This window comes from Rattus rattus, chromosome 7 (genome assembly GCF_011064425.1).
Source record: "Rattus rattus isolate New Zealand chromosome 7, Rrattus_CSIRO_v1, whole genome shotgun sequence".
Lineage (NCBI taxonomy): Eukaryota > Metazoa > Chordata > Mammalia > Rodentia > Muridae > Rattus > Rattus rattus.
In genome coordinates this window covers 5279598-5294877 of record NC_046160.1, presented here as the reverse complement: position 1 = coordinate 5294877, position 15280 = coordinate 5279598, and the positions used below count along the sequence as shown (strand labels likewise).

At 45.9% G+C, this 15280-nt stretch overlaps 1 protein-coding gene across 1 annotated transcript in view; it reads left to right on the top strand.

Moving 5' to 3' along the window:
• Msh2 (mutS homolog 2) overlaps positions 1-15280 on the top strand; it is a 57519-nt gene that overhangs the window by 22183 nt on the left and 20056 nt on the right. Inside the window, exon 8 of the mRNA XM_032908713.1 lies at positions 2766-2875. Within this exon, the coding sequence (XP_032764604.1) occupies positions 2766-2875 (110 nt within the window). The remainder of the gene's footprint in view (positions 1-2765; positions 2876-15280) is intronic.

The following is a 15280-nucleotide window of genomic DNA, read 5'->3' as shown; positions in this document are numbered from 1 at the left end:
AGTGCTTAAGAGCGCTTGTTGCTTTTGCAGAGGACAGGTTTGATTTCCGGCACTTCTGTGGCTATCACGGCCATTCCAAACTCCAGTTCTAGGGTATCTGGTGACCTCTTCTGATTTCTGTGGGCATCAAGGATGCATTTTATATAAAATTAAAGATGAATAAGTCTAAAAAGGGTTGGAGGACATGCTGACAGATTGGGTGTGGTGGTTTAATTCTGTATCCCAGCTGTGGGGAGGCCGGGGCAGGCACACTGCTTATACGCAAGGGTTTATACCAGCTTATGCAGCATAGTTATAGCCTTGTTTCTAAGAAAGAAATGACAGGCCTGTGCCTTCAATTTCAAAGTAATACATCTTTATTTTTAATTTTAATTATGTGTATGTGGGTCCGTATACATGTGAATGAATATAGGTGCCCATGGAGGCCACAGTCTGAAACCCCTGGAGCTGGAGTTATGGATAATCGTGAGCTGCCCAGTGTGGGTCTGAACATTGAGCAGTGTATGCTCCTAACCATTGAGCCATCTCCCCAACCTCCTGAAATGATGAATTTCAATGAAACTTTGGATAACTCCAAACTCTGTTATCTGATTTGAGAGCGTGGTTGATGTTTTGATTGGTAACAATGTCGTGCAGCTTTATTACCTGTATTGGGAATGAGAGAGGAGATGAAAGGATGAACTGTGTTCATGCTCTACCTTGATGTGCAGGGGCCTGTGGACCTTGTCTTAACTTGTGCAGGGCTTTCCTGACTGTGGCCGTTAATGTAAAATGGCTCGGTGTGGGTTAAAACCCAACCTTTGCCTGATGAGGTGGCAAAGGTTCCAGGAGTCTGTTGGAGAGGATGGGGTCACCGAGGGTGACAAGCCACACATCTGCAGTGCAACAGCTATTTTTGTTCTGTTTTCTTTATGTAACAGGTATTCTGATACCGTGGGGTGTGTGTGTATTTGTGTGTGTGTGTGTGTGTGTGTGTGTGTGTGTGTGTGTGTGTGTGTGTGTGTGTGTGCCCTCTGGGAATCTTAAACCCTGGAACTGAAGTTAAAGAGAACTGAGCTGCCTCCATAGGGTGGCTGGAAAGTCAGTTTAGGTCCTCTGGCTACAAGAGTAGCCTGCGCTCTTAATTTCTGAGCTGTCTTCACCAGCCCCATCATGAGAATTCTTGGAAATCCTTCTAAGTCATGAGATAGAAAGACAATGTTTATGGAAAACAAGTTCTTACACAAAAATTGCAAAATACTGAACTGACAAAGTATTAGATAGAAACAAGTTATCTGTAGAGTTCAGCTTAGCTCGTTTCTCTCTCTCTCTCTCTCTCTCTCTCTCTCTCTCTCTCTCTCTCTCTCTCTCTCTCTCTCTTCTCTCCTGTCCTGAAATTCCCTCTGAGGACCAGGCTGGTCTCGAACACACAGATCCACCTGCCTCTGCCTCCCGAGTGCTGTGTTTAAAGGTGTGCACCACCAGCACTCAGCTGCTGCAGGGTATCTGCTTTAAATAGAGTGCAGTTTCAGCAAAATTACAAATTAACACTGAGGTTCAGTATTTGTTGTTGTTAAGTATTAGCAAATGTTTTTGTGCCCTTTGTATATCTTAACACAGTGGAAAGCAAAGTGGTTGTCCTTGCTAAGGTTCATTCTTGGAAGTGATTTTAGCTTTTAAAGACAGGACCTTATAGTATGGTCTAGTCTGTCCTCAATACCTGTGGTTTCTCCAAAGGCCTGGGATTACAGGGTCTCACTGCCATACCCCTTTGAAAATGTTACTGGAGACAGTGGGGCTAGGGCTTTCTATGACCCAGCATCACTGTTTTGATTGGCTGCCATTCATCCTTTACCAGGAGTTCTGAAGCCAAATAGAGATAAAGAGCCAGGCATTGTAACACAGCAGACATCATGTAGGCAAAGTGTTGTTTACAGCCTGTCTGTTCTCACATATGTAGTCTCCTCAGGGTGTTAGAGGCAGTGGTGGTTAATAATACAGTGTGACTCCCAGTGCTTTTCATCATTCTCACTGAAGAGCCATCAGAATGGGAATTAATTACTTTGGATTAAAATTCCATGTGCTAGTGGTCACCTGCAGGATGCCTTTAAGCATTCATTGGCAATGAGGAGAAAGAAGTAATCCTTGTGTCCCAAGTAGTAGTGACTAGTGGTGTAGGGTGAAGTGACTGCTCATGTGGAGCACACTGCCATGTGCTGTCGTCTCAGGTGCATACCTGTCTTCTGGGTCGTCGCCATTGTCAGTGTATTGTGCTGACAAGGACAGGGCTCAGGATGCCAGGTTGCAGATGAGAAAGCCACTGAGCAGCATGGCTGGGCTGGCGCCAGCCCCAACTCTGCTTTCCTTGTACCTTGTTGGTTCCTGATCCTCTCCTCACGGGTTATTCCTCAGGGTGGCTCTTAACAGCCAAGTTCCCAGTTTAAAGACTTGACCCAGCCCCTGCTGATTGGAGCACTGGGTTGTTAATGGAAATTAGAGTGTAAATTAGAGGTCTTATTTCCATGGCTTTATCATTTAGTCATAGTTAATGTTTCCACGTCGCTCTGAAGGAGACGACAGACATCCAGGGAGGGCAGTGTCCAGTAGTGGGGCATTGGGTGCAGACCCCACAGCAGTTCCCTGTTTGTAGATAACTTTTGAGTTAAAGCAGAAAGGTAGAACTGAGTTCAGAGACCTATATAGGTCGTGCTTCCTGGTTCAAAGGATGTTCATTATTTTAATTGTTACGAGCTGTTGTTTTTATTTCTGTTTCTGCTTTGTTTTAGGAAGACACCAGGCATTGTTGTTGGCAGTTTTTGTGACTCCTCTTACTGATCTTCGTTCTGATTTTTCAAAATTTCAAGAAATGATAGAAACGACTTTAGATATGGATCAGGTATGCAATTTACATTTAATTCCTACAGCAAAGTAGTTTTGGAAAGGAAAAAGTAACGAGAAACAAAACAGAAAAATCATATTTAAAAATATTTTGTTTTGAGTTTGTATTTTTGGCACTTTGTGTGGCACTTTGTGGCTAATTGGTGTAAACTTAAGTGACAGACAAGGAGGAATGGACTTGCTAGGGGATGCTGGGGACTGAACCCATGGCCTTGAATGTGGTGGTGAGTGTCTGACCACTGCTCCATCCAGCCCCAGTCCTTTTCAGTGAGGATAAGAGTCATTGAGTGCAGAGACTGGGAGCGGGATGCTTCCTGCTGTTTATCCTGGAACATGGTATCCACCTGCCTCAGCCTCCCGAATGTTAGTGCAAGGAGTACAAGGAAGGGTGTGCGGCTGTTCCGGGTTGAGAGAAAATGACATCATAAATGATTCCGAATGTTCAAGTTGGACACATTTTCATCAAGGCAGAGGAATTCTAGTTACTGAACTGCGGGGGCTCATGTAATCTCAGCTGGCAGGAGACTGGGTCACAGCTTGTATGAGTTCAAGCTCAGTGTAGACTACAGTGTAAATCTCAGAACAGGATACAAGGAAGCGTCATTTTTTGTCCTGTAGAAAGTTGTTTTGGGGAGGTAAGGTAGTTAGTTTGTGCATAAAATAGGCATAGGTGTTCACTTTTTGTTTTTTATTTATTTATTTTCATTTTCTGTGTATGTGTTCTTCTGCCTGTATACAAAACTATATTGTGTGTGTATCTGGTGCTGGTGGAAGCTAGAAAAGGGCGTCCGACTGCCTGTAACTAGGTCAGATGATTGTGAGTTACCACATGGTGCTGGGAACCGTCCGACTGCCTGTAACTAGGTCAGATGATTGTGAGTTACCACATGGTGCTGGGAACCGAACCTGGATCCTCTAGAAGAACATCGAGTGCTCTTAGCCTCCAAGCCATCTCGCCAGCCTCTCTCTGAGTCTCTCTGACTGAGGCTGGCCTCCAGCTCAAGGCCTATATATCAAATGCTGGGATTACAGGCATGCACCACAATATCCTGCTTAAATTTTTCCTAAACTTAAAAAGATAAAAATCTAAGCTGAATTTCCCATGAAAAGACTATGCCAGGATATACACTCACATTATTGGCATCAAGGTAACAGTTTGGTTGGGTTCTTAGTACCTGTAGATCTATTTGAGTTGATAATTTGTGATCTTGATTTATTTTGGTTGTATTAGACGTATGTGTGTTTGTGCACGAGTACTGGTGTTAGTCAGTATGCTCTGGAAAGAATAAGACAAAGTTTAAGAAGTCTAGAATAGGGTAGGTTTTATTTAGAATTGCTAGGTTCAGTGGAACCCTCTGGAAGGCCTGGTTTCTTGAACTCTGAGTTTGATTTAATCAAAACCAGTCCCTTTGGCCTTAGAGTAGCTACCAGTAGCAGTTGAGCCAACATTCTGAACCCTATTATTTGCCATGAATAGGTTTTTTTCTGCCAAAGAAATAAGCCAATTTGAGCTGAATTAAAAGAAAACAGGCAAGTTTATTTGGGAGTGAGCTACCGGGCCTCAGGGGATGAGACTGAAGCAGTCGAGGGCAGACTGTGGTAGGGAAGCGCTTCACAGTTTGTAGGTAAAGGAGAATGGCTGACTGCCGCATGCTGGGCGTGCACCCCTGGGTGGTTACCTACTGGGTGGGGCTGGGCGGGGCGGGGTGGGGCGGGACTTGGGACTGCTGTCAGAGATGTCGGGATGTGTGGTCCTGTTGACAAGGGACTTGTTGTTCGCTCCAGCTCAGCTGGCCCTGAGGTTTGTAGGAGGCAGAAAGAGGCTGTGCCTGCCCCACGGGTCTGGAGAGCTGGAAGCCAAGCTCTAGGCCACTGAATCAGCTCTGGCATTACTCAGAGCCACTGGGTCAGTGGAGTCTGCTGTCCCTGGCAGTGAATGATGGCCACCTCTGCTGGGAATTGGAGAGCATCCAAAAGTGTGGCCCTAAGGGGCTACATAAGGTTGGTCACAATGAACATACCCTTGGTGGTGAGAAAAAGCTCCTTTCCGTCCAAAAGGAGGAGTGGGTATGGGCTTTTAATGAGGCAGAATTGGTGGAGATGTTGGCCCTTGGCTATTTGCAGTCCATGGTTAAGCAGTTACCTCAGCCTACTGTGAAGAGGTCCCCACTGGGAGGTGGTTTGCTCCGACTGTTTCAGTGGAGGTGACCACAGCACAAGCCGCTTGGAGGTGTACCAGTCTGTCAGTGAGAGCTCCCATCCACAAAGAGGATGAGCTGGGGCTCTGAGGGGTTGGTTAAAAGCCCAGGCCAGGGTGAGCAGGGTGAGCATAGAGTCTCCATAGTCTTTAGGCTATGAGTGAGAGGAGGTATAGGGGATGGGACAGGGAGGAGGGTTACAGAGGGTTGCAGGATTTAGGGCAGGACTGGGGGTCAAGGTAATTTGGGGTTTTTCTAGAAACAGATGAAAGGCTTAGACCCCAGAGGACCCAGGGAGGGAAAGAGGGAAATGACTCAAGGATTGAGAGGTGAGGGGTGGAGTCTGCCATGATGAACTGGATCAGGGTGAGCTTGGGTCTCCTGGGTAAGTTCTGCCACCATGGCAAAGGTCCTCAAACATGGCTGCCATCCACAGATGGAGGGCAAAAGTTCTGGCAGATGGGAGGGCCCAGTTGGCTGAGCTAAAACACCTGCAGTCATTCCCCTGTAAAGAGGCAGTAGGGGTGGGTGGGGTCTGGAGGGCCAGGGCAGGCTGCTAAGAGGGTGTCGTCCAGTAAAGAGAAGTGACAGCAGACTGTGGTTGGCTTCGGGGGGAGTGGGAGACTTGGGAACTCTCTCTGGCTTCTTGGTGTAGTGGCTTAGCTGTAAGAGCAAAATTGGGGATCCAGTATCTGAAGAACCCCACCAGGGACAAAAAATGGAAGAATCTGGTCTGCCTGAAAGACGTGGACTCGATCAGAGGTGAGGGTCGTACAGCCTGGGCCCATGTACACAGCAGTGGGAGAGCACAGCTGGGCTTTAGATGGAGAGGTAACCAGGGAACCAAGAGAGCTGAGTAGTGAGTCACTGGTTTTTTGGGACAGACAGGGAAGGGCTGCGGAGTAAAATGTCATCTATATAATGAGAAGTGTGCTAGGATTAAGGTCCTGAGGAGAGGTCCAGAGTCAAAGCTTGGCAAGAAGAATGAGGACTGTCCTGGGAGCCTTGAGTGAGAACTGTCCCTGTGAGCTGCCTTGAAGCCAGTGCGTGTATCAGGGTCCTCCCAGGTGAAGGCAAAGAGGCAATAAGAATCAGGGCTCAGGGGGACAGTAAAGAAGGGATCCTTTGAGGGGTTGGGGATTTAGCTCAGTGGTAGAGCGCTTGCCTAGGAAGCGCAAGGCCCTGGGTTCGGTCCCCAGCTCCGAAAAAAAGAACCAAAAAAAAAAAAAAGAAGGGATCCTTTGGGTCCTCTATGGTAAAGTAGGAGATTGAGGAGGAGTGTTAGACAGGAGGGTGGAAGGGTTGGTAACCACAGGGTGGGTTGGATATCTACCTTATTGGTGTACTATGTGGTAGGCACCGGAAGGCTCGTGCACTGGGAGAATGGGAGTGTTGCGAGGCGAGTCTAGAGTCCCTGGGATAGTAGGTGGGTAATGGCTTGAGACCGCAGCACTGGGTTTCAGGAAACTGGGGTTGGAGGGAAAGGAGGAGGAAGAGGAGGGTTGACTGGATCTGTAGGGTAGGGACAGGTGAGCGTGGCGTAGATCTGTGAGGCAACTAGGGAAAGAAGATAAGACTCAGGAAAGGTTATTTTTGGGGGCCAGGGAGGCTCCAAAGCAGCTAAGGATTTCATGGCGGAGTAAAGGAACCCAGGCAGACAGGCATGACCAGAAAGGCTCAAGAAGAATCACCTTGCAAGAGTGCAGGGAAGTGCAGGGCCTTAGTATGGGAGGGGGTTACATCCTCGGGACAGATTGGTGATGCTGTGTGACCCAAGTTGAAGTTAAAACAAAGAAGGTAGGCCGTGTCCATCAGGAACAGGTAGGCTCATCTGTTGCTGCCTGTAGCATTGTTGGCTTGGCGAGGCCATGGAGCCATCAGTCCTGTGGCCAAGGAGCTCTAAGGGTCTGCAGTGTCTGTGCTAGTGGGGCTGGGCCTCTGTGGCTGGGCATGGAAGGCGGGCCCACGTGGGGGCATTCTGATCTGTAGTTGCTGGCCGCCAGTAGGCGGGGTGGCTTCATGGGCTACTGAGGCTTGTGGCAGTTGCCACATTTGAAACAGGCCCCTGGCAGAGGGTAGCCTTCTGCCGTAGCCAAGCCTGTTGGGAGCTCTCTCTGCCACCTCCTCTCATGCTTTTGAAGACTTTAAAAGCCATTTTCACCAGCTTCTGTCAGGGGGTTTGAGAACCCTCCTCTCTCTGCCTTCTAGTTTCCAACTATGTGATGGGATTTGGAGAAGTTAGGTCTGGTCTTCTACCTCATGGTTCCATGCTCCCAGAAATAAGACTCAGACTCGAAATATGTTTACAAATATTTTGGCCATATAGCTGTGCTCTTCTGACTAGATCATAGCTTAGACAACCCAGTTATTTTAACCTACATTCTGTCACGTGGCTAATTACCTGTGCTCAGGTACTATGCGTCCGTCTTGTTCTATCTTCCTCTGGTGAATCTTCCCATGCCTGGCTTGTCCCAGAATTCTCTGTGCCTCCCCGATGTCCCACTTTCCATTTCCTGCCCAAGCCATAGGCCATAGTCTTTTAAATTGACAGGCAATGCATCTATACAGTACAGAAAATATTCCCTCTACAATGACTGAGAAGTAAAATGGATAGTGAGGACCATGGTTTCTCCTCGGGAGGTTGGGTCCAGGCGAGTATATTGAATCATGGTGGGATTTTCATGGAATTTATTAAAGTCATCATTAGTTGACTCTAACTCCATTCCCTGAAGGAGGCAACAGACCATAAGGTCCCTCCTGGTGGCCATCCTGACCTGGCTGGTAATCCCAGCTGGGTTCTGCAGCTGGCACTAACTTGTCACTCACAGGAACTGTATTGTCCACTAGGTGGGTCTAGTCTGTGTACTTTCTGGTGGCTGCGCGAACCCACCCGTGTTCCTCAGGAGTGAGAGTGGAACCCTGTATGACATACAGGTCATAGGTCATAGGCCTGGCGAAGGTAGTGGAACTCTTTCAAATGTAGGTGGATAGGTTGGCTGAGGAGGAGCCTCACCACATTTCAGTCTGGGGGAGGTTGTGTAGGGAGAAAGGAACGTGAGTTGGAACAAGGCCCTCAGCTCTTGCCACCTCTTGGAGAGCAGCAGACAGCAGAGGTCAACCAGACTGTGTTGTAAGAAGCCGTGTGTGTGTGTGTGTGTGTGTGTGTGTGTGTGTGTGTGTGTGTGTTCGTGTGTGTTCGTGTGTGTTCGTGTGTGTGTCTGTCCAGGCAGGGCAGACTAGGGTGTGGGTTACAGGGTCATAGGGGGAGGGGCAGAGCAGGATGGGAGGAGGTTCATAAAGGGAGAGGTAAATTAGAAGGGGAGCAGTGGGAGAAGAAACAGGAGGAGGGTGGTGGGTAGGGGGAAGGGAAGGGGTTGGGGAGCCAGTGACTCAATCCAAGTCATAAAAGGTTGTTTGGGGCGCTGTGACCCTGGCCAACAAGAGGGGCTGTCAAGCACTAGGTACAGAAGTGCAGTTCCTAAAAACTTGAACATGAGGGAGTTCAGTCTACTTGCCCTGTGCAGACATTTTCGAGGTCAGTTTGTAGAGTGCCTCCTGGTGGCCATTTAGATTGGTTTTCTAGAATATGCTGAGGTCAGGCCACGGAGCACAGAGCAGAAAGAACCAGTGTGTTAGACGAGTTTTGAGAGGGACCCAGTTGGATAAATCTCACAGCAGTCAGCCTGGGGCATTGGGGGTTTACGTTTAGACCTGGCAATGCCCGTTGTCCAGTCTTGCTGGTTGGCTTATCTCTTCAGTGGAGAAAGAAAACCTCTCAGTGGCAATGGCAGGCACAGGAAGTTGGCTCAGCTGCTGCTGGGTGCCATTCTAGAGCAGAACGGTTAGGACTGGTTAGCTGTTGGCTGTTGATACTAACCTGGTGTGTGGGAAGGGATGGCTCGTAAGCTTATCTCTAGAGACCGTCATCGACAGCCTTCTAGACTACAGTAGGTCCTGACCTCTTGAGGCCAGGCTGTGCCACCCCCCTCTGCTGGGGCCCTGCCCTGAAGGAAACAAATCCTTGCCCCCAAATCAGGCCACATAGTCCCCAATCCTAGACCACCTTGGACAGCTCCACTCCTGCCCACGGATACCCTTTACTCTTTAAACCCTGCACTCTGCTGGTTTCTCTGGGCAGCCGCCCTCCCGGGTTTCCCTCTCAGTAAATCTGTGTGAGGTCTGTTGTGAAGTGTGCAGCCGGGATCCTTTCCATCCAAGCTGTAACACTCACATATCAGCTTCCTGCAGGAGGGACATTTAAGTGTGAGCACTGCAGGGCCTGGCAGGGCTGCTGTGGCCAGTAGCAGTTACCCCTTAGTCACTGTAATGGAGGCGCTTACAGTTTAATATGTGGAACTCAGTCCTAATGAAAGGCCACACTCCTGGGAGCTGACCTAGACCCGCCTCTAACCGTATCTCAGGTTGTAAGGCAAGTTCAAATCACCATCAGCACAGATATTTGTAATGAATTTAGGCATTCAGATTACATTTTTAGAACAACTTTCAGAAATTCTCCAGAGACTCTCAATTGTTCATGTCTGATCTCTGAAAGTCTCGCTGTGCCCCAGCTGTGCTTAGGAGTTCATGTAATGAAGGGTCTCATTTACACAATGACTTGCTTCCTGTGCACTTCCCCCACCCCACCACACCCCACCCCACCCCTCAGTAAGTATTTCTGTGGCTGCTTTCCATAAGTCCTCTTTTTTTTTTTTTTTTCCTGTTTTAGAAATAAATGTAGATCCAAACTATCCTAAGCCAAAATTCAAGAAGGTGTTGATTTTTACAAAACTGAACAGTTTCCTTGGTGTTTCAGTGAATCATATTAATTTTTTAAGATTTTTTTTTACAATGTATACAGTTTATTTTGAGCATATCCAGTGCAGATCTTTCCACTTCCCCTCTGTGGTGGTTTGAATATGCTCGGTCCCTAGGAATTGGCACTATTAGGAGCTGTGGCTGTGTTAGAGGAAGTGTGTCAATGTGCAGGTGGGCTTTGAGGCCTCCTGATGCTCATTGTGGAAGAAATCAGTGCTCTCCTGGTCCCCTCCTGACTGTCTTCAGATCAAGATGCAGACCTCTCAGCTCCTTCTCTAGCACCTTATCTACCTGCACACTGCCATACTTCTTGCCAAGATGATAATGGACTGAACCTCTGAAGCTGTCAGCCATCCCCAGTTCAGTGTTTGTCATTATAAGAGGTCATGGCATCTGTTCACAGCAGTGGAACTCTAAGACAACCTTGGATGTCAATGTCATGTCTTCTGTAAGGCTCGAAGTGAGTCTTAATTATTGGGAGACCCCCCCAAGTGAGACACTAGAGCAGAGTTCGATGCAAACACAAGAGATTTATTTTCCTGGGGTGTTGGGGTCTACTCTTTTTTTTTAAATTTTTTATTAGATATATTTCTTTACTTATATTTCAAATGTTATTCTCCTTCCCGGTTTCCTGTCCATAAGCTCCCTCCCATCTCCCTCCCTCCTTGGTATTCCTCCATACATCCCCCTTTACTCCCACCCCCAATCCCCATATTCCCCTGCATGGGGGGTCCAACCTTAGCAGGACCAAGGGCTTCCCCCTTCCACTGGTGCCCCAACAAGGCTATTCTCTGCTACATATGCAGTTGGAGCCCTGGGTCAGTCCATGTATAGTGTTTGGTAGTGGTTGAGTCCCTGGCAGCTCTGCTTGGTTGGCATTGCTGTTTTTATGGGGTTGCAAGCTCCTTCACCTCTTTCAGTCCTTCCTCTAATTCCCCCCAAGGGGGTCCTGTTCTCAGTTCGGTGGTTTGCTGCTAGCATTGACCTCTGTATTGGACATGCTCTGGATGTGTCTCTCAGGAGAGATCTATATCTGGTCCCTTTCAGCATGCATTTTTTAGCTTCATCAATCTTATCTAGTTTTGGTGGCTGTATATATATGGGCCACAGGTTGGCCAGGCTCTGAATGGCTGTTATATGTGAAGTTCTCTTTCTTTGTTGGGTCTTTGTGTGGTTTAGGTATAAGAGTAATTGTGGCTTCATAGAAGGATTTTGGTAGTGCTCCGTCTGTTTCAATTTTGTGGATTAATTTGGACAGTATTGGTCTTCTATGAAGGTCTGATAGAATTCTGCACTGAACCCATCTGGACCTGGGCTCTTTTTGGTTGGGAGACTTTTAATAACTGCTTCTATTTCTTTAGGAGTTATGGGGTTGTTCTGATGGTTTATTTGTTCCTGATTTAACTTTAGTACCTGGTATCTGTCTAGGAAATTGTCCATTTCCTCCAGATTTTCAAGTTTTGTTGAATATAGGCTTTTGTAGTAGGATCTGATGATTTTTTGAATTTCCTCTGATTCTGTAGTTATGTCTCCCTTTTCATTTCTGATTTTGTTAATTTGGATACACTCTCTGTGTCCTCTGTTTAGTCTGGCTAAGGGTTTATCTATCTTGTTGATTTTTCTCAAAGAACCAGCTCCTGGTTCTGTTGATTCTTTGTATAGTTCTTTTAGTTTCTACTTGGTTGATTTCAGCCTTGAGTTTGATTATTTCCTGCCTTCTACTTCTCTTGGGTTTATTTATTTCTTTTTGTTCTAGAGCTTTTAGGTATGCTGTCGAGCTGCTGACATATGCTCTCTCCTGTTGCTTTCTGCAGGCACTCAGAGCTATGAGTTTTCCTCTTAGTACTGCTCTCATTGTGTCCCATAAGTTTGGGTATGTTGTACCTTCATTTTCATTAAATTCTAAGAAGTCTTTAGTTTCTTTATTTCTTACTTGACCAAGTTGTCATTGTAGAGCATTGTTCACTTCCATGTATATGTGGGCTTTCTGTCATTATTGTTGTTATTGAAGACCAGTCTTAGTGCGTGGTGATCTGATAGGATGCATGGGATTATTTCTATCTTCCTGTATCTGTTGAGGCCTGTTGTGTGACCGATTATATGGGTCAATTTTGGAGAAGGTTCCTTGAGGTGCTGAGAAGAAGTTATATCCTTTTGATTTAGGATGGAATGTTCTATAAATATCTGTTAAATCCATTTGGTTCATAACTTCTCTTAGTTTCTGTAGTCTCTGTTCAATTTTTGTTTCCATGATCTGTCCATTGATGAGAGTGGGGTGTTGAAATCTCGTGTGAGGTGCAATGTGTGCTTTGAGCTTTAGTAAGATTTCTTTTATGATTGTAGGTGCCCTTGCATTTGGAGCATAGATATTTAGAATCGAGAGTTCATCTTGGTGGATTTTTCCTTTGATGAATATGAAGTGTTCTTATCTTTTTTAATGACTTTTGGTTGAAAGTCGATTTTATTTGATATTAGAATGGCAACTCAAACTTGTTTCTTTGGACCATTTGCTTGGAAAGTTGTTTTCCAGCCATTTACTCTGAGGTAGTGTCTGTCTTTGTCTCTGAGGTGTGTTTCCTGCATGCAGCAAAATGCTGGGTCCTCTTTACGTATCCGGTCTGTTAGTCTATGCCTTTTTATTGGGGTATTGAGTCCGTTGATGTTGAGAGATATTAAGGAATAGTGATTATTGCTTCCTGTTATTTTCGTTGTTAGACGTGGAATTATGCTTGTTTGTCTCTCTTTTGGTTTCATCGCAAGGAAATTATATTCTTGGTTTCTGTACGGTGTAGTTTCCTTCCTTGTATTGGAGTTTTCCATCTATTATCCTTTGTAGGACTGGATTCGTAGAAAGATATTGTGTAAATTTGGTTTTGTCCTGGAATATCTTGGTTTCTCCATCTATGTTAATTGAGAGTTTTGCTGGATACAGTAACCTGGGCTGGCATTTGTGTTCTCTTAGGGTCTGTATGACATTAGAATCTTCTGGCTTTCATAGTCTCTGGTGTAATTCTTATAGGTCTGCCTTTATAGTCACTTGACCCTTACTGCTTTTAATGTTCTTTCTTTGTTTTGTGCATTTGGTATTTTGACTATTATATGATGGGAGGAGTTTCTTTTCTGGCCCAATCTATTTGGAGTTCTGTAGTCTTCTTGTATGTTTATGGGCATCTCTTTTTTTAGGTTAGGGAAGTTTTCTTCTATGATTTTGTTGATGATATTTACTGGTCCTTTGAGTTGGGAGTCTTTACTCTCTTCTATACCTATTAATTATCCTTAGGTTTGATCGTCTCATTGTGTCCTGGATTTTCTGTATGTTTTGGGCTAGGAACTTTTTGTGTTTTACATTATCTTTGACGGTTGTGTCAATGATGTCTATGGTATCTTCTGCCCCTGAGATTCTCTCTTCTATCTCTTGTATTCTGTCGGTGATGCTTGTATCTACGGCTCCTTGTCTCTTCCTTTGGTTTTCTATATCCAGGGTTGTTTACCTTTGTGCATTCTTTATTGCTTCTATTTCCATTTTCAATTCGTTCACCTGTTTGGTTGTGTTGGGATTTTTGTGTTTCCTTTCTAAGGGCTTCTACTTGTTTACTTGTGTTTTCCTGCATTTTTTTAAGGGAATTCTTTATGTGTTTCTTAAAGTTCTCCATCATTATCAAAAAATGTGATTTTAAATCTAAATCTTGCTTTTCCGGTGTGTTTGGATATCCAGTATTTTCTTTGGTGGGAGTACTGGGCTCTGATGATGCCAATTAGTCTTGGTTTCTGGTGCTTAGGTTCCAGTGCTTGCCTCTAGCCATTGGGTTGTCTCTGGTGTTTGCTTGTCTTGCTGTTTCTGGGAGTGACTTGGCCCTGCTGTAGGCCTCTGTGTCAGCACTCCTGTAGAACTGCTTTCCTGTTTTCTTTCAGCCTTTCCTGAGAACAGGTGTTCTGATTTCAGGTGTGGATGCTCCTGAAGACTCTCTTCCAGCTCTAGGCGTGGGCAGGAATCAAGGATTGCTCGTAGGTCCTTGCACCCAGCGGGTACAGTTGGCACTATGCGATTCCCTCTTGGGTCTGGGCTGTGGGCAGAGGGTATTCTCCTCTGACTTCTCAGGAGTGTCCACTTCTGAGGGTCCAGCTCTCTCCCCCATGGGATTTGGGTGCAGGTTGCTGTTTGGCTGGTTCAGTTCGGTCCTGGGTGCACACCAGAACTGTGGGTACCGGCGGCTGTTGGTTCCTATTCCCTGTGTCCAGAGGCACTCTGCAGTTTCCCCTTGGACCAAGGATGTTGGCAGAGGTGTGCAGAGGTGGCAGTCTGTCCTGCGGTCTCAGGATGTCTGCACTCCTGGATGGTCAGCTCTCTTCCCCACGGGATTTTCTAGGGTTTACTCTTCATCAGCCCCTCGTAGGGAGTGACTAGAAGGAAACCCCGAATGTCTATAACAAGCAGTTTTTATACTTTTTAGGGGTACAGGTAACATCAGCAAGGTTACAATTTAAACTTGTTGGCTAAGCATATTGACCTTTGAATCTATTGGCTAGCAAGCATATGACATGCATTCGAACTCTATCTGGGACCAGAGGGTCAGGTGATTATCAGTACATTCTGCAGTTTTTCAAGAATGTCCCTACTCCTCCTGAGACCTGTGGGTGGAGAATGGAACTGGGCCTAGCCTTGGCCTGAGGCGGTGGGTATAAGGCTGGTAGAAGCCCCTAGGGCCCTTCACTTCCTTGTTTTCTTTTTTCTTTATCTTTTAATTATTTTTATTTCATGTGCATTGGTGTTTTGCCTGTGTGAAGGTGTCAGATCCTCTAGGACTAGAATTACAAGCAGTTGTGAGCTGTCCTGTGGGTGCTGGGAATTGAACCTGGATCCTCTGGAAGATGTGTGTGTGTGTGTGTGTGTGTGTGTGTGTGTGTGTGTGTGTGTGTGTGTCAGCAGAAATTGTTGAGTTTAAGTTTGAAATTCATTTATTAGACTGCCCTAGTCAGGTTTTCTATTTAAGATGCTTGATTCCAGGTTTGTCATAAAATTGTAGTCTGTCTTGCTGATATTAGGATGCGTCCATTCCAGAGTTACTGCTATATACATAAAGGTTTGTTTCACTCTTTCTTTGTATTTATTGAAAGAGAAGAGGAGAAGGAGAGAGAGAGAGAGAGAGAGAGAGAGAGAGAGAGAGAGAGAGAGAGAGAGAATATGAATGAATGAATGCCAAATTCCAATCAGAGGACAATTTACAGAAATCTTATTTCTAAAATCTTATTCACTTAATTTAGGGTGTGTGTGTGTGTGTGTTTTCTATGTGCATGCAGGTATTTGAGGAAACCGGAAGAGGGCTTTATGTCCCCTAGAACTAGCGTTAGAGGTGGTTGGGATTCCCCAGGAGTCAGTTTTTCCCACTGCA